The following is a 24992-nucleotide window of genomic DNA, read 5'->3' on the forward strand; positions in this document are numbered from 1 at the left end:
TTCAGGGCTAGTAATATTTGTTGTACACCTGTATGAGGAATTGTTTTTTGTGAACTTTACAAAATTATTTAATGTAAACATGGGACTCCTAGGGTAATGGATCTGATGACTGAATGTGCATTTGAGCATCATGTAAAGCAGTGGCAGCCTACAGTTCTGCAGGTTGTCACTCCAACCTTAATAAAGCAACCCTCATTCAACAGCTAGAGATCTTTGTTGAGCTGTTAATGAGTTGAGTCAGGTGTGCTATAGTTGGCAGAGTGTTAGATCTCCAGGAATAGGGTTGGTTGCCACTGATGTGAAGTTTCTGTAGCTTTAACATACACCGCATTATAATGTTCAACATGAGCAATAATAATAATAACAATAATAATCAACCTCATTTCAAATCTTCTGAAAAAATGTATTTTTATTGCACATAAATGCCGCACTGTTGTCCGATTCTGGACATTTTGTCATCTCTGCACGTTGTGAAGGTTTGTCAGCAGAGGCGAAGATGGGAAAATGCACAGCGAGAGCAGATGTACAGGGCGTGCGCAGTCCTAATGCTCGAGTTTCTCACGATACCTGAAGAACCCAGTCTTTTTCCATTGAAGGGACGCAAGGCTTCGGTTGAAGTCGTCAACTAGCGCGTAGAATAAAAAAGCAGTTCTGAATTTAAACGATTGCTCTGTGTATGCATTCAGTAGGGTGTATAATGAATTGTGAATGGCCAAAGGGTTTACCTTCAGACACTCTGTGGCCTTCTCCCATTACAGATTCGTCCGTGTCTGTTCCTTCCACACCCACAGCTTGCTCGTGTTGCCAGGGGTTTTTCCACCTGTTGTTCTCTCGGTGTTAAAAATATAGTTTCCTTACTTGGACTCACTGCCTGTGGCTTTTGCCCTCATAAAGGTTTTCTTTTTGTACGCTGCCTAACATCGTGCATCTTTCCTTTACGTACTCTACTGTTCGTTTTATTATACCTAATGAATTAATTCTGTATGTGATGTCACTCCAAATGTTTATCCTCTCAATTTGTCTTGTATTAGGCTACTTCCTACACTTTCTTTTTCCCTCGCTTGTGCCTGGTTGCTCTGTACCGATCTCTTAGGGCCTTATAATCTGGACGTGTAAGCATCTTGTTTTGTTCCTGAACCTTCTTTGTCTTCTACCACAAAATTGCGAATAAGGGCATTGAATTTATTTTATTGCGTAAACGGAACCGGTCTGGGTAAATTGGTCATTAATGTATCTGTATCTGCAACTGCAACAGAGAGCAGCTGTTCCTTAGTAACTCTGGCCCATAGTGTCTGTCCTCCACTCTCCGTATTAATCAAAATTGTCAATAGCGATTTTCCTTAGCCTGATGGGGAGTTCTGTGGAAAAGGCACCATCAGGGGTTTTTATATTGCACCCTTCATCTCACAATGAAAGTGACTTTCAGCGAAGAGGAAACCTGACCTCGGCTACCACCAGCAGTAGCCTATAGCGCTCGCCTGGGTGATGCACGGCAGCCATTTTGAGGCACACACCAGCTGAGGTGAAGAGGGAGGAGGGTAATTAAAGCAGCTGAACTGGGGGGGATGACTTATTACAGTGTAGATTTAAAACTAAATATTTATACTGGATTGTCTCAGACAAAGCGACACAGAAAGCAGCCGTAGCTGGAGACAGAGAGGCCTGTGGGATTTGGGACAAGTGCGCTCCCTGTGATCTGCTTCCTGTGGTCTGCGCCGTGTCACACCTGCGGCGCCGGTGTCTTATTTCCACCCCCCGGCTGGGTTAGGACGTCCCGTGCCGTGCCGGGGGCGACTGGTGTTTGGGGTGGGTGCAGACCTTCCCCCCCAGCCTCCTGACGAGCTCGGCCAGCTCCTGCATGCTGTGGGACTTCTCCTCCAGGAGCTCGTACCGCAGGCTGGAGATGTCCTGCTTGATCTCCTTCAGCTCGCCTGCCAAAACGACAAGGGTTACACAGTCTCAGGGCAGGGGAACAGTTTTTAAAAACAGGCAAGGGCTGGTTTGAAGGCGTCGTCGTTGGTGCGGTTGCCGTGGCAACGCGCCCAGCTCCGCAGTCCAGCGGGACGACGGGATTGGGCGTTTCCCTTCCGGGCCCTTACCTTCATTCACCTCGTCGCTCTCCTTATCCACTTGTGCTTTGAGGATGTAGCGTTTTATCAGCCTCTTCATTATCTTCTGCAGGAGAGCACAGACCAGGCAGGAGAGCACAGACCAGGCAGGAGAGCACAGACCAGGCAGGAGAGACAGACCAGGCAGGAGAGACAGACCAGGCAGGAGAGCACAGACCAGGCAGGAGAGCACAGACCAGGCAGGAGAGCACAGACCAGGCAGGAGAGCACAGACCAGGCAGGAGAGCACAGACCAGGCAGGAGAGCACAGACCAGGCAGGAGAGCACAGACCAGGCAGGAGAGACAGAGGAGATTCAGGAGCACAGCAGTACATTTCACACAGGAAAATGTATTTTTTACTACAGCCACATATAACCAAAGAGCACATATTCAATACTAATTTTGTTTAAACCACTGTGAGTTGCAATAGAATTGCATATGTATTAGTGCGAGTCATTAAGTAAGTGTATTTGCTGTTTGCTTATTATTTAGTATTTGGTACACATGCACACGGGTGCATAAAGGTGATTTCTACCTGGTGACGACTTGAACAAGGTGAACTTCTCGCACTTGAGTCCTTGCTTTGTCCAAGCTGAAACGACACACAGAGAAGTCCCATGAATATGTATATTAATATTCAGATACTTCCTGAAGAGCGAAATAACATGCCGATTTGAAGCTGAATTTCCTCTCGCCCAAAATCTGTGCTGCAGTGTTTCATCTTGCCACATGGGGGTGCCATTCAACAGATTTATGAGTGTGCTACTGTTAGTCATATATTATATTCGTCGTATAGTCTCACTGCACTGTATTTAAAAATATTGAGATCCTCTGCAAAAGGTAGCTTCACTATGCTACAAAACAGCTCAAATGCTACAAATCAACTGAATTCCACTGCTTTCATATTTTCTCTGTGAGCAGAGAATTATGGGACAGGCGCAGTGTTAAATTTATGGATCGCCAGTGCAACAGTAATGGATTTTTGGCGGTAGTATACTGTAATGTTTAGGGACCTGAGGTAGTAACTCAGCGGCTCCAGGTTCCATTCTCAAATGGGGCACCAGGGATGGGGGGTTACTGTACCCTTGAGCAAACTACACAACATCAACTGCTTTAGGCAAATGGAATGTGTGTTAATAAAAATGTAAAACTGTGTAAGTCTGGATAAGAGTTTGAACAGGGGAGTGTTTGACATTACTGAGTTAGGTGGATAACTGCACTGTGTAAAACCCAGAACAGCTCTTTTTTTTACTTTAGTCCATGTTCCAGATTTGGGAGTCTTCTGGGTTTTACCCAGCTAACTCAGTAATCCAGCTTTATGAAACAGCACTCTGTGCTTTTTTTTTTTGTTTCATTGTGCTCTGGTTAAAGGGGCCCTGCTTAGAAAAAGGGGGTGTGAGAGGGCACGGGTCTGGGTTTTTTGGGTGCAGGGACAGTCCCACCTCGCTGAGCTCTGTGTCCCCCCTGAAGTTGCCCCCGTTTCTGCGGGCCAGGGGCAGCAGCAGGTCCCGCAGACCCAGCGCCAGCCTGCACAGGGACTTGGGGCTGGGCACCAGGTTGTACGGGACGGGGAGCGTCCCTCCCTCCTCGAAGTAGGAGAACCACAGTTTGGCTCTGGCGAATTTCCATTCCACGTCAGCGTCGTCCTGAACTCAGACGGATGGAAACAGACAGGCAGACGGACGGACAAGCAGACGGACATCCACAGACAGGCAGACGGACCGACAGACACAGACAGACAGAAAGACAAAGTCAGATGGTTCGATTTTTTCAGGTACAGGACATGTAGTATGTATACTGACACATAATCAAAAAAAAATGAATTTGTGTTTCTAAAATATATTTGATTATTTGATAGGGACAGTGGGCAGCCACCTGTCCATGCCAGAATTTGCCATCAAGCTAAATTTCATCTGTTGTCCCTGGGCAGGTAACCATAAAAGACAGTGTGCACAGGATGTCAATTGCAAGGGATTCAAACATGTAAATACTGTGCCCACCCAGGAGGTATGTGCTCTATCTGGCACAGTGGTATCCGCTCTACCCCCTTACAGGGCTGTAGGGTAACCGGGCTATTTCACCCTAAAACCAGCAGCCAATCCCAAACCAGGAAACCAGGCGAGACGACTTAACTGCGGTCGTCTGTGTTAATTGATCAATTAGCATCTGAGGAACAACCAAAGCCTGCACTTCCTGCAGATCTCCTGGAACAAGAGCAAACGCTGTTACCCTAGCAGCTTAGCTTTTGTGCTTCCTCTTCTCTGAATCGCAGACTTTCGCACGCTATTCCAGGAAAAAGGCTAATGCTGGGGAAACGTCTGGGGCAGTCAGGCTGTACTGGAACAGAAATACACTGCAGCGCAATCAACTGTCCCATTTCGTACCCACCCGCCACCTGTGGACCTCGCGGAACACGTAATGTTAAAAAAATAATTCACCGCTACGCGTGTGTGATTGCAGGGGATACTTTTTATTTTTGTCTATGGTGCTGAGGGAAAAAAAAAAAATTCTTAAAACCCCCAGTGTGAACCGCTTCTGTTGGACCATCTGTTTGAGCTTGCTGAGTTTTTTTCCCCCCTGCACACCCTCATGATGCCCCTCCAGTTCTGTTCAACTTTAAAATGAAATTCCCTGCCTCATTTTCCTGCGCCTGGGAGTGTCTGGGGCGCGGAGTAATTACCTCTGTGCTTCGGGAGCGGCTCAGACAGGTCCAGGAGCCATTGGTTAATGTGTAATTGAGGTGGTCGCGTGCGCGCGTGGAAGATAATGGAACGGGTCACGCGTGTATCTCACCCAAACCGCGCGGCGGCTGAGACCGCGGAATGGAGCGGACGAACCAGAGATAACCATCACAAATCGCTTTCGAAGAGAGAATGAGAGAACCCGGCCTGCTCTTGCTGAAAGTGTCTCTTACCTTTTCTGCCTGGCACTTTGGGACGTGTGTTTTGTACAAAACGTATACAAATAAAATTATTATTATTATTGTTATTTCATTTGTAGATTTGATTTTACTAGCATCAAAATTCAAGAAAAAATGTTTTCCACTGTAGTCGATATTTTAGGAGCTCTGATGATTCATTGGACAGAATGAATACCTGGAGTTACCTGGATTTCCTGGAAAGAGCTGTTTATCATGGCTATGAGCATGTTGAGGAGCACGATGACCACAGTCACGTTGTACACGCCGTACAGGACGTAGCCGATGTTCTCGATGAACTTGTGTCCGTTGTTTATCACCACCGATTTCACTTCCGACAGTCCAAACACGGCCCAGAACAACGTTTTGAAGCTTTCTTCAACCCTGGAAAAAAGCAAAGAGTGCACATGAGAGAAAAACAGGAAAACATTATCACTTTCACGCACAGTGTATAAAAAAAAATAGCGAAAGTTGAAGTCAAACGTCTGGTCAATGAGCGCTGAGTATGAGCACCGCAGTGAAAATGGAAACCATTATCGGAATATGATGATGATCACATTCAATTATCAGAGCTTTCACAAAGTACAAATAATAGTGAACAAAAAATGAAAAGGGCAGCAATCATGGATTCTGGTGGTTCTTGTAATGGATTGAGGCATATTTTCCTGGAATGTTTTTGGGTGCACTAAAACACTTAGAAGGAAAGTTTGATGTCAAAACATACTTGGTCATACCAGTGAATCACCTTCGCTCTACATTAATGGATTTCTGTTCTGCAGACAGGGGCGAACGCAGAGAACGAGCAGCTACCCAGCAGTTTGAATTGCATGACATCAGCGTTATCCATGTTACAGATCTGGACCCAATTAAACATTTATGGAATATTTTGGAAGATCACTCGAGATGATTTTCTGTATTTGCATCGGCTAAGTCAACTGACTTGACTTCCCAAAGTATGAATGGAGATGTATTCCTGCAGAATTCCAAACATTGGCACATTTTTTTGTGTTTCCATACTGGCCTCACTTCTGGTCCACTCTGTGCAGTCGGTTGTAATCACGACTATAAAGGGATTTAGACTTTCACTGCTTGCTGTTTACATTCATAGTATACAGTAAGTGGCCTAAATATTGCATCCTAACGGAACCAGCCTGATTCATTCGATAGAGGACCTACAGCGTCGCTTTCCGCAGTTTGAATAATTTCTGAGCACGGTCAAATAACAGTAAACAGACAGACAAACGGACAGTAAATGATGATGAATACTCTGCCTGCGCTTTTTCCCCCACTCTAGATTTCACGAGTGAGAAACTGGTCAGTCAGTCCATCAGCGAGGACCTGTAGTGTTCTATGCCGGTTCCTCCATTGGGGACTGAGTGCTGGGAGACTTTTACGATATGAAGCAATTAAACTAATGTAATGAGGAGCCCTCAGCTGGATTACCTTAATTCAGTCAGGACCATAAATCTGCGCTGAAGTTGCACACGCTGCACTGCTGCCTTCAGAATGTAAAACGGGCTCCCTGCATGCTTCAGAATGTCTGTGAGCCTCTGAAAGCTCCTTTCTGACGTTTGAATTGGCGGAGTTGTGAATTTGTAACTTTCCTGCCCCTTATGCAGTGATGATAGTGTTTGCCAATATGTACATTTGTATGACTCTGCATTGCGACTATAGACGCGGAAGTTGCTGAATTCTTAAATAAAATCTTGTGCCTCTCTATGACAGACGGCTTCTCACCCCACCTTCGAGTTTAGCTACTTCGGAAAATTTATGAACGAAACAAATGTCCGACATAGTCGGACAACGTATGTTACGAACCAGTTCGTTTGAAGCATTCAGAAACCTTTACACATTTACATCATACACACACAGGTGAGATTCAGTCTCACCACAGTGTGCGTCTACTTTTTTCAACACACCAGTCAACTATTTAATCTATTAACTCAGTGGAAATAACGTGTTCAAGTCGGAATGTAATAAGGAAATTATTAGCCATCTTGGGTTTGGGGAAGGGGGATGTCAGATTTGTTCATGAAATACTCACGGCTCAAAACATTTCACGTGGTGCGCAGTTTTCAACATTGAACCAGGTTTGCATATTCTCACATAATGATTTATGAGATGGAACATCTGGAGCTATACACGTTTTGGCTTATCTCCCCCCACTGCAACCAACCAGCACAATGTTCGGATAAACTCACGTGGTGAAGGCATTGTTCTGCTTGGCTCCAAGGTAGTAGGAGTAGAGGTTGAACATGCCGATCATGAAGGCCAGGAAGACCATGATGAAAATCACCATGAACTTGAAGATGTCCTTCACCGTCCTGCCCAGCGATATCTGCAGCGGGCCGAAGCTCTCGTTGGCGGGCAGGATGTAGGCGATGCGGGAGAAGCTCAGGACCACGGCGATGGCGTAAAGGCCCTCGGATATCACCTGGGGGTCAGAGGGCACCCACTTGATCCGGGCTGCGGCGGAAGAACCAACAGAGGCAGTTATTTCCGTTTTTTTTTTTTTTTGTTTTTTTTCAAACGGGTTTCAAAATCCGAAATCAAAACAACAGAACTTGTTGAGGCTTTCTATAGTTTGCCTCTAACAGGGCTTGCCATCCTGCAGCCTGTGCTAACTGGATTCTGTGACTTGGGGCAATTACAGAGTAGATTCCATTAGTCTCAAGGACATTTCTGCCCATAGTGTGGGCAGTGTAACTGAAGTCTATGGCTTCAGGCGCAGGTGCATGCGAAGCTTATTGACTGAGATGGTGACAAACCGACAGAATTATTATTAGTGGAACTAATATTGTGACCTTTGAAACGCCTTTACTACCAAAGAAAATTAGTTAGGTAATGAGTTCCACAAGGAAACCGAGGCGGTAAAGCTTCCTGCTTTTTCAGAGTTATTCACTATGGTTGTGGAAGCCTTTGCATTAGCCTTCAAATAGAAGCACAGCCTTGTGGTCAGTTAATTGACAGGAGCCACCACAGCAATTCTACACACCCCAATTTCGTCATTTTTAAAATACTTATGAAAATATTATTTTAAAAAAAACGAATTGTATTGTCAAATAATTGTCAGTAGTTTCTGTTTTTGCATTTGCGTTGGTTGGGGATGGACTCTTATCGACTCATCTGCGGTCACAGTGCTGCTGTGAGACGCACCGAGGCGGTAGTACTCGATGTGGAAGGGCAGGGTTATGTTGGACAGGTCCGTGTAGTGCTCGTTCACGTAGCTCTGTGCCAAGCGGGCGTGCCAGAATGCCATGAATCTGGCGATGAAGGACGACACGAAGATGGCCAGCATTCCGAAGTCCAGAAGGTTCCACGGCTCCAGCAGGTACTCCCGAGGGCCCTGGGACCAGATCTCTTTGCATTCGGCCCAGATCATCCCTAAAAGCACAAACGCAAGACATCAACCCTTGGAGAAGCTGGTTAGCCAAGAGTCCGTCTCATTTCTTTTTAATCTGTTTCAAATTATGCTTGTGTCGTTTGCCAACTCATAAGGTTGACATCCTTCTTGCTGAAAACCAGTGAAGCAAAGCTGTTACTTTTAGTTTTCATAGTAGGAAAGGATAGTATAATCATTTTTTATTCATACAACATGATACATTTTCCATTTAGTGTAATAACACAAAATTAACAAGTTAACACAAATTGTATTAACACAAAGGGAGATGGGTACTACATTGCACCCCTTCTGCAGTTCCTTAAAAACCTTGCAGTTGTCATGTATATCTGTCTGTTAAGGAGAGTCAGCAGTTAGACGTGGAGCGGAATGGAATTCGCAAGGTTAAGGGATCTGACCTACGACCCAGGATATAATTAGCATCTCCATCCAGGTGAAGGGGGTGGTCTTCATGCGGAACAGCTGCAGCGGGTGGTCCTGGGTCGTCATGTCGGGGAGCAGACTGGTGCCCTCGAACCGATCGGCTGCGTTCATGACGAGGAGGATGAGAAAAATGATGAAGGACGCTGCGTGGGCCACGAATTTCATAAAGGGGCCTCGCATGATCCTCCCCAGCTGAGAGGGGGGGGGAAGAGAGAGAGAGAGAGGGAGAGGGCGGTCGAGAGGGAGAGAGAGCGACAGGGAGGGTGGAAGAGAGGGAGGCAGAGGGAGAGTGAGGGAGCGAAGGGGGAGAGACAGCAGGCGGGCCGGAGGGAGAGCGGGAGGGCGAGAGGGAGAGGGCAGGTGGAAGGGAGAGAGGGAGAGAGAGAGGGAGCGGGCAGGTGGAAGGGAAAGAGAGTGGGAGGGAGAGGGGGAGGGCAGAAGGAAGAGAGACCGTGAATTGATTCAATCTGAATAAAAGGAAAAGCATGCCAGTGTGGATGAGGGGAAAATGGAGAAAGGAAGAAATTTGCCAGACTGAGAAAATTCAATCAGTGATAAGGCTATGATGTTGTTATGCAGCAAACAGCATAACAATAACACAAATTCTGTCCTTTTGTAGAAGTTTATTAAAACTGGCAACCCTGGGCTGCTCGACTGCTACACATATAGTCATTTAATGACTACTGCAGTATATTAATTATTTATAACTAGCATTCTATGATTCATAATGCTGTTATTAATGCTTTATAAGCCATGTATCATTTTACAGGGTAAAATAGTGTTCAGTCTTTTACTGTTACATTTTACATAACAGAAATACTTGCATTATATTATTTCACAATAGTGTTATGTAAAAATGATCAATTTCCCCAGGCACAATGCTCTCTGCTAAATACAGTGGGTCTAGTCCACCGATATTTTTATGCTTTCTGTTCTTTTATGTTGGCATGTAACAACATCTGAAGCTTTACGTATCAGGACAGATTACTGCATGTCTCCTCGAAGAGAGCAATTGATGCGATGCTTCCTCGAGACGCAGCGAATCGCTGAACGGAAGCAGTGTCACCGCCACCCTGATGGCTTCTTAAAGCTGGGATCGCGCACAGTCGGGGCTGTGCTTTTTTTGTTTTTTGTTTTTTTGGGGGGGGAGAGGGGCGGGGCCAGCCCAAGCTGACCTTGCTCCCGGGAGCGATCCAGTACACCACGGCCAGGAGAGGAAGGCCGATCAGCACGCCCAGGACCACCAGGATCTTGACGGCGGTGGTCTGCTGCCGGAGGCCCGACAGGTTCTCGTACCAGATGGAGAGGAGCTGCTGCTGGCAGTTTGGATGGGCCACAAACTGCATGGAAATACAGCAGATATATCCCTTTCCGTAATGCAATATACTGCAACATACTGTAAATATATGGACATGTTGGAAAATATGGTAAATATTACATTACATTTAATTGGGGCGACATAGCTCAGGAGGTAAGACCGATTGTCTGGCAGTCGGAGGGTTGCCGGTTCAAAACTCCGCCCTGGGAGTGTCGAAGTGTCCTTGAGCAAGACACCTAACCCCTAATCCCTAACTGCTCTGGCGAATGAGAGGCATCAATTGTAAAGCGCTTTGGATAAAAGCGCTATATAAATGCAGTCCATTTACCATTTACCAATTGGCCAGACACTTTTATCCAAATCGACGCACAATAAGTGCATACCAAAGCAACACAACAAAACACAGGTCTGATAAGGTATAATACTAATTTTGTAGCAGTTATTCCTAGCCATGAACACATTAAGTTCACACAATAAACATTACTCTCTGACCTAACCTATGCTAAAAATAAATATATTTCAAGGCAATGTATTTTCGTAAAAAAGAAAAAAAAAGATAATGCAATATGTTCGTGGAAATAAGGAGATAATTAGTGTATTTTCCCAAAAATTGTGAATTGATGTAACATTCCTTATAACATTGATCATTTTATTTCAGCACCTTGCATTATATTCCATGAACAAGACAAATCTTAATTTAAGTCAATTTAAGATCAAGTCAATGCTTAAGTCAAGATCAAGAAGTCAGAATTTCTTGAAACACAGTGCACTGTAGTCTTTAGAGGGTTTTGATAATGTGAGAAAATAACACTGCAAATGTTATAATTCCCATCCGCTAAGAATCCATCGCTTTTCCTTCAGTTTTTTTTTATTTACTTTTTCAAACGTTCAAATTCTTTGACGAGGATTTTCCTGCTTGCCCATGAATGATGATTAATATAATTAAATCTTTGCAGCCATGATATACGATACTTTCACTCTTACCTTTTTCAGCTCGTACTTGATGGCGAGTTTTAAGCGAATGAGGCATGGCCGGCAGGATCCGTCCAACGTCCGCGAACTTTCCCTCGATTCGCAGTCGCCGTTCAAGATGGCTTCCACCTCTTCCGTGTTCCGGCACAGGTCCAGCAGCCCCACCACGAAATCTTTACATTGCATAGACAGTTTCTTATAATCGTTCTGTAATAAATAAATAAAAATACACATGGAATAATTCAGTGGAAGAATCGAAGATGGGATGCCCCGAAGAGGAGAGTGATGTATCGGCAGACAGGGTGTCTATAAGAAGGTGAATATGAATGAGATGACCTGAAGATCAATAAAAGCAGCTCCAAGGTCACCAGTCAGGACCTGCTTTCGCGGTTCTTCATCCCACAGGATTGTGTGCACACGACCTATGACCTATGACTAAGGCCTTTGATTGTACCACAGAGTTCACAGAAGTAGTGAAATATTAATGGGTTTGACACCAGGTGGAGACTCGCAGATGGCATCATAAAATGTAGTCTGAATATAAAACAAGTTAATTTCTAAAGGGCAGTAAAGTGTTGCAATAAATCTGCTTTGATTTCTCCCAGACTGTCATGCGTGAGGGCTTAGCCAATACGATTAGCACACCTGCAACAGGCATTGAGTCTATTCCTGAAAACTGCATATCAGCACAAAGCAGCGAGAGCCCGCTGCTGCCATTTTTTTATTAGATTACAGACAGAATGTCTTGACCTAACCGGGTCACAACATTCTGTAATTTTACACAAAAAAAATGCTAGCAGCAAGTTGTTTAATGTGTTAAGTTTATGCCATTTTCGAGAATAATCTGGATATAAATTTTGGAGATCATGAGAATAACAGAAGACTGCAAACGTTAAAAAAATATATGTATATATAATAAATGTTTAAAAAATGTAGATAAATGCAATATAGGATGTATTGCAGTGCATTTGTTTAAAATGGAAATTACCAAGAGCCAGTGAAATCTAATCAGGAAAACTAATTCCTTTGGGACTTGCCCACCCACATACTAGAGACCAGGCAAATCACAGAGATTTCTTGCTCTAAATGTTCATGAATCAACATGTGAGATACAGGAATTTAGCTGTGATTGTGGATTAAACACACATTTGTTATGCCCAATTTAACACTTAAAACCCCAGCACTGATTGTGTGAACTGTTCACATGAATTTGTTGGGGTTTTTTTAACAGTTAAAGTTTTTTTTACTGGCTCACTTGTCCTCATTGATGATGTAACTACATGGTAGCATCAGCAGAAAGAATTCTGTAGTGTACAGAACCATCTTATCTACTCACTTTCACCCAAATCCCTTCTAACTTTTTGGATGGTGCATTATCCTACAGCAAGACAATGATCCCACTAATGCTGCTAAAGCAAGTAAGGAGTTTTTCAAAGCCAAAAAAAACGGAAAGATTCTTCAGTGGCATTCACCCAATTTGAATCCAATTGAACATGCCTTTCATGTGCTGAAGAGAAAACTTAAGTCAACTAGCCTCCGAAACAAGCAGGAGCTGAAGATGGCTGCAGTACAGGCCTGGTAGAGGATCACCTGACAAGATACTCAGCTAGTGGTGATGCCTATGGGTCACAGACTTCAAGCAGTCATCACATGCAAAAGATATGTGACAAAGTACTAAATATGACCACTTTCATTTACATAACATTAATATGTCCCAAACATTATGGTGCCCTGAAATGGGGGGACTATGTATAAAAAAGTTCTGTAATTTCTACATGGTAAATCCAAAAGCTGAGAGTGTGTACATAAACCACACATGAAAATTATTCTTTGATTACAAATCTGAAATATGTATATATGATTAGGTACTACAAACTGCAACTCATTGCAATGGGAGGACCACACCAACATCATTATATTAAAATCCCATAAACAGCTGTAATTCGAGAGAGCTGAGGGACTTTGGAATCCCAGGAGGCAGTGCTACACTTTTATAGGGCTGTCATTGAAAATGTGCTGACTTTCTCTATCGCCGTCTGGTACGGATACACAGAGGCACATATGGGGAGGCAGATTGGGAAAAGTGGTGCGTAAGGCTTCTAAAATCACCAGGCTTGATCACCCCTCGGTTTTATCTGTCCACCACAGCAAATTGCTTCGAAAGGCTCATAAAATTTTACTGACACCTCTCACCCTGCAAACTATCTCTTTAAACCACTTCCTGCTTATACAAGACTAGGGAGCATTCACCACATTTATCTAATAGCACTTATCCTCTAGCCATACGGTATTTAAACTCAACAAAGGTTCTTTGAGCAACCAATGACTAGGCGAAAGCACTGTGCACTTTATTGGATTTTATTGGAAATTTTTATTATTGTTGCCATTTAATTTATGTTACTTTAATATTTTCATTTTTGGGGTAATCCTCATGCTACATCGGTTATTGGTGATCGTAATTTATTATGAGATGGTGTGTATTGTATGTGAATTATGTGACTGTGTTTGTCTTGTCCTTTTGAGCTGCACTGCAAAAAATCCCTCTCAGGGTTTACTGATATGACAATGAAGTATCTTCATCTTGACACTGTGTTAGAAAAATGCTTCCTAATATCAGGTACGATAGGGAAGTAAGGCCCGGCTGGATCACAGGGCTCCCTACCTTAAACTCCTTCTCGATGTTGGCCAGTATGGCGAGCTCGTTGCTGAGCTCCAGGGCAGTCAGGACAGGGTCTTCGCTGGAGAGCGACAGGTAGGCGGGGCTGGCCAGGCCCTTGTAGGCGTTGATGCGGGAGCGGGAGTGGCTGAAGGAGTCGTGCCTCTGGTGGTGGGCGCAGGCACTGCACTTGCAGAAGTAGTCGTGCGGCCTCTCGATGCGCGCGCCCCGGCTCAGCAGGATGTGCACGATCTCGTACTCCTGGCAGTGGGCGGCCAGCAGCACGGGCGTGATGTCCTGCGAGAACCGCGAGCCGTCCTCGTCGTAGGCGAAGAAGTCGTCGTGCGCCATCTCGGCCTGGCCGGGGCTGGCCGTCAGCCGCCGCGGGTCGCCGAAGGCGCGGTGAGCCAGGATGGCCTCCGCGATGCGCACGTAGCCTTTGCTGATGGCCAGCAGCAGGGCGTCGCCGATCCGCGCCAGGTTGTCCTTCTTCAGCAGCAGCGCCGTCACCTCCAGGTGCTCATTGGCCACGGCCAGCTGCAGTGCATTCTGGCCCATGTAGTCCACGCAGTTGACGTTGAGCTCGGGCAGCTGCTCCAGCATCCGGCGCACCACGGGCACGTTGCCGTACTCGGCCGCGTCCAGGAAGCGCTCCTCGGTCAGCGATAGGCTGTCGGAGCGGGCGCTGAACATGTAGGCGGGCCCACGCGCACCCTGCCGCCTCGCCTTCCCCGGGGGGAGCCGCGTCAGGATTGGCCCGTTGCCACTTCCCCGCCTACTGAAGGAGAGAAGCCATCTTAGCAACAGAATTCGAGTAAAGGAAAGTTTCGCAGGAGGGCGTCTGAGGACGAGAGACGTTCCAGGGAAAAGGAGCATAGAGAAACAACACATAGTCTTGTCTGTAATGGCAAGGACGATCTTAGAGATCCAGGGGAATCGTTTTTAAAAGCCTTTTAACATATCAGAAATAAAATAATAACAAAAGCAAATAGCATAGATTTATGCAGTGGTCCTCAATGTGGGGGGTGTACTCCCAAGGGGTGGGGGGGGGGAGGGTGGGCACAGGGAGGGTTGAAGGGGGGGAAAAGCCCTTAGAAACCAATAGGATGTGTGCGGAAACAAAAAAGTTGTCTAGGTAGGGCTTCAAAAAATGTCCTATTACCGAAGGGAGGGGCAGACTGAAAATGAGATGCCATTTTGTTTTAGTTCTTAATTTGTGCAACAAAGAAAGAACTTTGGAGGACAGAAATTACGTACCAACATTACATAACATGCCTCACATAACATGGAGTGACATATTGGGAAAATGACCAGATTGAGATGACAGCAGCTTTCATATTTGGGCACAAACAAGTCTATCTTGTCCAACATCAGTGGGCGAATGCTGCGGGAACAAATTGCGTAGTCTGAGTGTGGGTTTGGACATTCTGTTACAGACCTTTTCTCGGGTGAAAGAAACTGCAAAAAATAAGTTGGTTTTCACTTATTTCAGAACATGGTCTTCTGAGTCTGGAGAAACTTTTTAAAAATCCCATTCTACATGGTTTTTACTGATGACACATTGTTCATTTGTGGATCTATATTATTGACACGCTAATGACCTTTGAAACTATCATCAACACCCGTTACTCAATTTATGTCCCTTGAGGGCTGAGAACCGCTGGTTTGCCACCCTTCCTTTACCTGGGAGTCAGGTGTGAATACAGTCTGTCCAATCAGTAACACTACTTGTTCAGTTAAATACATAGGGGAAAAGAAAACCAGGGTTAGATTTAGATTTGAGGTCCAGATTTGAGTATTCATGATCTCCATTCCATCAATAGACAATAGAAAATAGTACTCAACATGTGGTGACCAGATTTCTGTCTGAAAGGACACATTATTTTTTCACAAACAATGTCTTAATTTATTTAATTTTAGTCCTGAAAAACTGCAAATTAATTTTCTGTAGGGTTCATTTTGTCATTATTTCACATTTCTCTCTTTAAATAATGAAACAATAATGTCAAGCAATGCGACTGTTTAGCCCCAACCATGATGGCTTCCGAGACTGCATATTTACAATGGCCTCTCTTATATTTTTTTTAATGTGGCTTCTCAGTAAATTTTCATTAAGACTTTCTGTCCACAAATGAGGGAAGGGGGGCGGAGCTTCCGGTGGCAGTTGGCCAACAGCAACTCATCAGCCATAATTCACAGAGGGAAGGGTTCACAGTATACGCTCGGGGTCTTGGGTATGCTAACAGATTGCTCAGTGTTTGATTACATTGTGCCGGTGCCCGCTGTTTCAGCTGAAAATATACCCACACCGCACTATTAGTAAGAGATGTGTCAAAGTGAATCACATTGACCTTTTTCTTAAATGAAATTTTATTGAGGGTAAGGTTTTCAGGGTGGAGTCTAATGTTTTTGTGTTCTGATTTCTGTTTATTCAAATCCTTGACATCTTGTACGGTAGGGCTTCTCAGACTTGGTCCTTACAGTGAGCCGTGTGCAAGCACAGCAGATCTCTTGATCAATTTAGCTTGTTACAGAAGCCTGTTAAAGTGCTTCCATAGTGATCTCTGCAAACTAATTAAGGCAATGCATATTTGGCTTTTTTCCAGGTGCTTGGACTTTGCGTTCTTCAATTTCCAATTTGAATGTTCAAATATATTCAGTGACTCTGTAAACTGGGATACCACAGATTTCACTTGTCAGTCTATAATTTAAATAAAAGATTACATTAAAATTCAGAGGTTACAGTTGTGGTTGTAACAAGAAACAGAATGTGAGAGTGTGAGAAATACTCCTTACAGTTCAGAAAAATGAACATTTCAATGGTACAAATGTGCACAGCATCTGTGAACAGTAAATTTGCACACTGGTCACCATAAAGACTGTGCCACATTCTGCATGTCCAGACAAACCTGAATAGCCAGCGCGTGCAGCGATCGAAGTTGCACCTCACTTGTAATGTACATACTGAAAACATGAGGCAGATACTGTAATGATTGGGTAATCAAGCAACTTTAATTTCACTCCTACTGCAAGTCACTGCCATTTACTGTGTGTCCTCCTACTCAAAACCTGTCTCTTCAGTTTCTTTACATGAGCAGCCCTTCAACAACAGGCAGGCGTAGCGATTCGCATGCCATGCTTCTTACAGTAAATCAGGAAGAAAATATATATCACTCCTCGAGCCTTTACATATTCCAAAGAATCAATTAACCACATAAAGGGAGGGAGGTATGTCCCCCTGCTTGTCACAAAAACAAAGCAGTTTGCACCAGCTCCTCGGTGTGTGAGCGTTGCTTAAGACTCTTTGGAACTTGATCCGACAAATAAGGGTTTAGATGAAAATTATTCTTCACAGTGTGTGGTTTCCTTGTGATTGGTTAGTTAGTTAGTTAGATAGATAGTTAGTTAGTTGTGAGAACTTCCTATTATTCAATCATCTAGTTCCTCTCATGTTGAAAGCCTTCTCAATGCTATGGTTATAAATGGTTCTGCCACCTTCATTTCATATATAAATGGGGTACAGTACAGTACAAAATGTGCCTTGTATTTCTTTTCTAAAACATGACATTTATGTCACTGCTCAGACGGTGAACGAAGAGGCCTTATTTCTTTATTTTTTCATGAGCTGACTTGCTGAAGTAAAGCTCAAAATATTTCATTGATTTAATGACAAGCTGAGCTATGATTTCAAACTGTGTCACGATACATGGCAAAATGGCACCTTCAGGACATTCTGAAAATATTCTTCTTTAATGCTTTAAGAGATGCATGAAAATGTTGCGGGACTTCCTTCCTGTGTTTCTAAGTAACAGGGCCCCACAGATTGGCTTCCTTCCTGTGTTTCTAAGTAACAGGGCCCCACAGACTGACTGTGTTTCAGGGAAGCGGGTCTATAAGGTAAGCATGATTAGATTCTTAGCCACACGAACAGACGCTGTCAGAGTATTAGCACCTGTTAGCATGCTGCGTAATGAATCAAGCCGCATGCACTCAAAGTGACTACAAAGCTATGGCAATACAGTGCTGAATATACCGTCATTTACAGTATGAGCTTCCTCTGTGTATGCATGTGTGAGCGTGAGTGTGTGTACATCAGCGGTGTTGTTTATGTAATGTCCCAAGTCTAGCATGGAGGATCTAGTGAAGGTATTATATGACCAATCCTATCACCTATCACCAGTCTCGGCTTTCTGAGGATAGGGGGATCCTGTCAGTCTCCGATGCTTCGTTAGAAAGGACTCCACCTCTAGACCCTGAAAATGGATTAAAAATATTGATTTCTTTTCTGCGTGTCTTGGTAATCCTTCAAACGTGAAAGTCTTCTATGCAGTTCTATGCAGTGAAATTTTAATGCAGTTTAGCTGACGTGCAGTGTAAAGGAGAGCTCCCTTTGGGTGGGTCCGGAGTTTAAGAAGTTATTAAATATTATTCTTAAGTATTAAACATGTACCGGGCAGAACATGGCAAAATTTATTTCTGTCTTTAGGGTACTGACTGGCTCTTACTCACAAGAACCAGCCATATGAGTGATCCCTCAGGAATGGGATGTAATTGAACTGTACTATAAACATGAAAAGTATTTATATTGCTACCGCAATATTTATTTTGATTTATTTTTAATGCACAGGTGCACACCTGCATTCCTGTAGATCCAGAGTGTATCGGTTTTCTTATTATTCCATTCAGTTACTGTCGTAATTTTGTAATCTGCTGTACACACCAGTGATGTACCGCTCCCATACTGGAGCACAGCGAAACCTTTCCCCCAGAGATTAATATACCGTGTGCTGCTGTAGCTCATGACTATATCAGAAATGTCAGATTAAATATATGACTGTGCTGAAAGTTAAGAGCATGGGTTGGCCTGCGGTCATGAAGTGCATCAGCTGTGGTCCTGGAGGGCCGGTGTGTGTTTTTGGGTTTTTTAAAAATGACCCTGGCTTAGTTTTCTAAACAACTGTTCGTATGCCAACGCTGGGGCAGCAGTGTAGTACAATGGGTAAGGAGCTGGTCTTGCGAACTAAAGGTCACAAGTTAGACTCCCAGATAGGACACTGTCGTTGTACCCTTGAGCAAGGTACTTAACCTGCATTGCTTCAGTATATATCCAGCTGTATAAGTGGATGCAATGTGTGCATCCACTTGTGTCTGTGTCTGCTAAATGCCTGTAATGTAGTGTTTACTCTGAGTAAACGATCCAAGGGTATATGAGCAGCCTTCAACTGCTGCTCAGTAGTTTACCAAAAAAAAAAAAGATTGAGTAAATAATTAAGTGTAGTTAAGAAAAGGGGTTTGTATGAAAATCATCAAAATGGTGAGCTCTTGTTGTGTGCCCCCGCTCTAATGGATGGCATACAGTAGAGGGATCCTTTGCAAGGGGGGGTGTAAAAACTCCGCTATTGGGGGGCTGCAGTGTCCGCAGGTTTTTGTTGTTTTCCTTTCAGTCTGCAGCCCGTTTGGACCTTGGAAACGAGCCGTGGGGGCTGTTTGGCAGACCGGTTGGTCAGACGGATCGCTTAATTAGTGAAATGGACCGAAGAACCAGCAGGCACTGTGGGGCTCCAGGATCAAGGTCCAGTACTCCACCCTTACAATATATCAGAACTTTTAACAAGTCAAGTTCAAAACGCTGTGATTGACGTGACGTCAGTTATTAACAGTTAGCTTTGCAGGAGGATTTCAGAACCATGTTTCTCTGTACACTTCACGCCACAGATGTCCTTTCGAAGAAACCAACAGTCAAATAATGTCAAGTGCACTTTGCTTGTAATTGGTTTCCATGGTAGTAAATGTTGACCTGATGTCAAGTGTTTCTTAAATTACTGTGTGCGTGTGTGTGCGTGTGTGTGCATGTGTGTAAAATGTATTCCAAGCCCTTAACTGTATCCAACACTACTGAGTAAATGATCATTTCCTTGTTTTAAATAAATATACAAGCAGATGGCAAAAGTACTACACAATTTTGCAGTTTATGTACATAGTTTTTATTGGATAGTTGTGTAGTATAATGTATTATAGCATATAGTTTACGGTGTGTGTGTGTGTGTGTGTGTGTGTGTGTGTGTTTAAGAGAGAGAGAGAGACTTGTGTTTGTGTAAAATGTATTCCAGGCCCTTAACTGTACCCAACACTACTGAGTAAATAATCATTTCCTTTTTTTAAAATAAATATACAAGCAGATGGCAAAAGTACTAGACAATTTTGCAGTTTATGTGCGTAGTTTTTATTGGATAGTTGTGTAGTATAATATATTATAGCATATAGTTTGTCGGAACAATTCAAGAAGGTTTCTGCCCAGCAATAATGACTTGGGTACAATTAACTTTCGCGAAGAGGCGTCACAGAAAACCTCGGCAACGGTATGCTGGAGATGGAAGGAGTGTCACTCACCCATGGTAATGCCCGTGGTCATTGGAAAAGCCTGTTCCTCCAACTCCCGAACTCATGTGTGGATCATTCTGGCTAATATCCGTGTTTATAACTGTGCGTTTCCTGAAGTCATCGTCTTCGATTAAAATGCGTTTCCTTTCGTTCATTTTAGCGCATCATTCCCATCGTGCGTTTACGAGCAGCGCGGACCGCAGCGATGACATTTTGGGACCTGGGACCACGCTTTCCCCGCCTGCTTACTTCTGAAGCTGGACTTACCTCCCCGTCTGATTCCAGGGAGAGGATTCAGAGATGTTGGATCTCTTCGCGTTGGTGCCGCGTTACGCTGCGCCGGGCGATGGGGGTTTTGTGGATGGTTTCAAGTGTAACCTTGCTTCTTGGAATACTTAAATCTGTCTTTGAGGTGTTCGTTCGCCGTTGTGAATTTCCCGTCGCAAGTCTTCACATAACGGAGCGAATCTTCTTTAAAGAAATTGTTGCATTATCAGAAAATACTTCGTAATAAAGTGAATGGGGTGATAATCTATAGTCATAGTCGGCGAAGCCGGTGGTGAAATGAAAGAACTACTCTATTCTCCGCAATATATTCTCTGTGTGGGATGGGTACTGAGGTGTGAGAGAGCAATGCAGAAGGGAAAAAAAACAAGTTTGGGACATGATAGATGTGCGCGTGCCCAATGACTCTGTATGCTACTATAATTGCATGGCATTGACTAGCCTGCTGGTAGCCGAATAAAGTGTCACCGTATTATTTATGTTATTGATTTAAAAGAGACGAGTGATTCCTGCCTCACCGTTAAATATCCATTTACCTGGGATTTTCCTACAATTAAAATATATTTCACATTATTTATAAATGGCTATGAGAGGTTAAATATATAATCACCTACAGTAGGCTATATAAATCAATAGAACATTCTGTATTGTAAATTGTAAATAGTAGTGGTCGACCTGAACCTATTAATGATAAACTTACATCTGGTCAGCAATAACAAATTTCAGTGCTGCTGAAAGTAAACTGTAAATTTACTTTATTGAAGTACAAAATCAATATGTGTTAATTTTGAACTGAAATTGCAGCACTTGAAGCCCACATAGGCCCTCAACACTACATGCACACACACTAACTGGTCTCTAATTCAAATTTAAATATAGCTTCATGAATAAATGAATGGGTACTAAGCCAAAAGATAATTTAGGTAAACATGTACAACAGTTCCTGCATTAATAATAACTTTCTAGCTCTAATATAGGACATCAGAGCGAAAGGTGTGTTGATGCAGGACATCAACACTAAACACCCTACATAGTTTGGAACTACAATGTGTCAGTTGGTATAAATTATGCTGGAGTCCATTTAACTGTTAATGTGAATGCCAAGTTATGGTGTAACTAAAACATTTTTTTTTTTTTTTTTGTTAAAGTTCCACCATGTGCCCTGTCTTATAGTCATATTTACATTATTATATCAAAGGGGAAATATGTCTTGAACAACGCTACTGCATGAATACTGTACACCAACATGTTATCAGTGTGCCAAGTTACTGTATGTAAAATTAATCTAGGAAATTAATGCAGAAATTTGATAAGTGACAGGTGAATAATGAAGCCAGTAAAAAGGGTGGCGAAGCACTTCCATTGCAATCAAAATATGGCGCTCAGTCACCAAGAGCTACTGACACACGAAAAAATGAGCATGTACACTTACAAAATAAAATTAAAATACAAAAACTGGAATTTTTAAATCATGTTTTTTTACTTTAAAATCAACTTTCAGTATTGATTTAAATCAACTTTATAGCATGGAGCCAGTTAAACATTGGTTATGGCCTTCTTGACAGTTTCATTTAACTTTGTTTTTTTTTTTTGTTTTTTTAATGGAAAAATGTATTCCTCAAAATGCTCCAGGCTAAAAAGTTCATATAATCTGATGGAGAAATTAATATAAGTTTCATGTCCATATAATAGTGCATTCATGGCTTCACGCAGAACCTCACACCGCTACTATGAATCACACAGGAACAGTCTGTTGTCCATTTCATTCATCAGTCATCATCTTCGTTTCTGAAATACACGTTTTATCTGTTGCCATGGTAAAATATTCTCCACACACAGGCAATATATCAGATGTGCTTAAACCTGGTAAGGTGATATTTTCTGTTGAAACGCATCCTGACAGTTAGGTTATGGGTGTAAAATTGCACCTTGGTCCATGACCCAAAGAGTTTTGCATCCTGGTGGGAAGCAGCGACATCTGCTGGACAGGCGTGAAGATGCAGATGATTTAGTGCGCTGCAGTTGCATTACCAACCTGCTGTTGAAAATTACACAAATACAAAATAATGCATACACGAGGCTGGCACTGACTTCTATTTGCATAATTAGTAAAAAGCCATTTAGCTATCTGTTACAGAAATAGGTCAAAGATATGACTAATTTAAATATTGCAAAATTCGATGATTGAACTTGACATAAAAATGGTTGCAATATGTTGTATTCTTTGTTGTTACTGTAATCGCTGTGTGCATATGATCCTCGTGTATCTCACCCTCGTAACCTGTAGCTGATTATGCTTGTTGTCAAGGAAGTGCGTCCCTGGTTGTGAAGAAAGCAGGGGTGCAGAGCACCGGGGTATAGAATGACGAACCTGTGTCTTTGGGCGAACCTCCTTGGTAAATCCGAGCTGGGTATTTGGTCAGACTTGTGTTGCTGCATTTGTACTTACGTTAGCCGCCGGCTAACTAGCTTTGCGTTATATTTAGGTTGAACTGAACACCAATTTGCCAACCACCGTATTTTGCTAATCTAACGTGATCTAACATTGTAAATCAACAATGTGACAGTGTGAGTTTATTAGAAAGTCACAAAGCTTGCTATGTTGACTAGCTTGCGAAAATGTTCTGTGTGATTTCGTGAATTCAGAGAAAAGTATGCTTGCTTTATTGCCTGTTTTGCGTTGAAGCGGCAAAGCAGTAGCCTAAGGTATCCGGTGGCACTGATATAATTTCTCAAGATATGCCATCTTGACCGCGCCTGACGGACTTTGACCGAAGATTGCGGTCACTACACCTGCGACCATCCATTCTTGAGAGAGTGATGCTGCCGTATTTCTTGGACGACGCAGACCCTCCGTATCCTTTACTTTGCTTACCTAACTTCATATGCTAACTGGTTGTATTTCGTGTGATTGGCTTGATAACTGTAAGTTAATTTCTCTAGTTACAATATATGAGGAACTTATTTTTGCCTGGTGCCAGCTGACGTTAAATAGGTATCTTAAATTCCTAGCTGTAAATTAACTAAATTATAAGTGCTGCCTTGAGTAATGTGTGCCTTTTATACCGTGTGCTTAACGTAACGCTAGTATTTAGTATTTAGAATAATGAATGTAATTAGATTATAGGCTTTCCCATTCAAACATTACACCCCAAAAAATCCTCTAAGTGACCTTTCGCACAAACTTTCAAGACTTTTCTTGTCGAAGTCATTCATTGCTTGAACTCGAATACATTTTACATTGGCGCTTCCCCGTTTATTTATTATTTATTTATTTATTTATTTATTTATTTCCAACGGTCGGCAACCCAGATCAGAGCGAGCACCAATTTATTTGTGCAGAGCCGAGGTAAACTGGAGACTTTATTTGACAACTTTGTTCAGCTATGGAAACAGACTGGAAGTTGAGCTTGTGGGCCACTAGAGGGTGCGTTTCCACTTGGACCATATTAACAGCAAGTACAACAGTGCGGTGAAGTTGCACTTTCTTACAGTACATTCACTTGCCACCTTCATTATCCGGGAGAACATCACCGATGAGAGTTATCAGTAGACATACCTGGCTAAAAATACGAATGAAAAATCTTGTGAAAGCTATTTTTGTGCATTTGTGTGTGTATTTGAGTTCAAATACGACTGCAGTCAGCATTATAATTCCTTAACATAGCAAAGTGTCGGAATAATCGGGCTACGCCTTGCATTTGAAGATGATCGTCACGTCTTGGCGGAGGAGCGGAAGGCGTGCAGGGCTCGCGCGCGCAAACTTTCCGTGGAAAATAATCGGCGCAGGAAGTAAGTCGATCAAACTCAGACTCATTGTATCGCACTGACAGTCACGCTAACGTCAGTGCTGTAGCAGGCACTGCAAGTGTAAATTCAGATTTTGTCATAGACCCATATTTGTGTCAGTGGAAAGAACATTTATCTTCATCCTTATCCGGGTCTGGTGCTCTGATACGAGGCGGTCGATGTTTGGCTGCACGCTGCGGGTTTGCCTAATTAATGAGCGCCCTGGAAGTGTGTCCTTCAGGGACGTGATCACGTTCCTTCTGCATTGCGAGCCCAAGACCTGGCAGCTCCACGGCAAGCTAACACCTTTGTGCTCTGGTTTTGTAGCTCGCAGCACAGGTGTGATTGACTCCGGTGATTATTCATTTATGCAGTGTAGTGTAAGGGTTATGGAAACTGGGCTGCTAATTCAAAGACGTTTGTGGGTTCAGTTCCTAGCTGGTGGATTCAGTACTGCTGTTGTAGCCTTGAGCAAAGTACTTAACCCAAATTACTGCAGAGAAATATCCAGGGGGACACACTGATTGGATGTGAAGCTGTAATCTGTGTAATTCGCTGTGTAAAAGAGCACCTGCGGAAAGCAGAAGGGACAGACCTGTGTGGAATTGCAATTGAACACATTTCCATTCAGTTCTCTCTGTCTCTGGCACTGCAGGTGCGACTGTGTGATCCAGGAGATAATTCATTTCATTTAGCCTATATAGACATAACCAGACTGTAAATTACACTTTTACCAGTACTG

The 24992-nt window shown here is 43.3% G+C and overlaps 1 protein-coding gene and 1 long non-coding RNA gene across 4 annotated transcripts in view; one reads left to right on the forward strand and one right to left on the reverse strand.

The window, feature by feature from the left end:
* LOC135236577 (uncharacterized) overlaps positions 1-24992 on the forward strand; it is a 39277-nt gene that overhangs the window by 13167 nt on the left and 1118 nt on the right. The window contains exons 2-4 of one of the 2 annotated variants that reach the window (XR_010324619.1): positions 20337-22857; positions 23199-23316; positions 24134-24253. This is a non-coding gene — a long non-coding RNA (uncharacterized LOC135236577). Of the gene's footprint in view, positions 1-20336; positions 23317-24133; positions 24254-24992 lie in introns of both variants that reach the window. The other variant, XR_010324618.1, reaches the window with a different exon arrangement.
* On the reverse strand, positions 951-20337 carry trpc6b (transient receptor potential cation channel, subfamily C, member 6b). 2 transcript variants are annotated; one of them, XM_064303029.1, is made up of 12 exons: positions 20186-20337; positions 13802-14570; positions 11152-11346; positions 10025-10189; positions 8825-9041; positions 8183-8410; positions 7228-7492; positions 5215-5410; positions 3552-3755; positions 2645-2701; positions 2100-2175; positions 951-1931 (listed from the first exon to the last, which is right to left on the reverse strand). In XM_064303029.1, exons 1-12 carry the CDS (start codon positions 20329-20331, stop codon positions 1765-1767), a joined length of 2685 nt encoding a protein of 894 aa, XP_064159099.1. In that variant the 5' UTR covers positions 20332-20337; the 3' UTR covers positions 951-1764. The 2 variants fall into 2 exon arrangements, with proteins under 2 accessions (XP_064159099.1, XP_064159098.1); XM_064303028.1 differs by having other exon boundaries at positions 13802-14573.

This window comes from Anguilla rostrata, chromosome 12, assembly GCF_018555375.3.
Source record: "Anguilla rostrata isolate EN2019 chromosome 12, ASM1855537v3, whole genome shotgun sequence".
Classification (NCBI taxonomy): domain Eukaryota; kingdom Metazoa; phylum Chordata; class Actinopteri; order Anguilliformes; family Anguillidae; genus Anguilla; species Anguilla rostrata.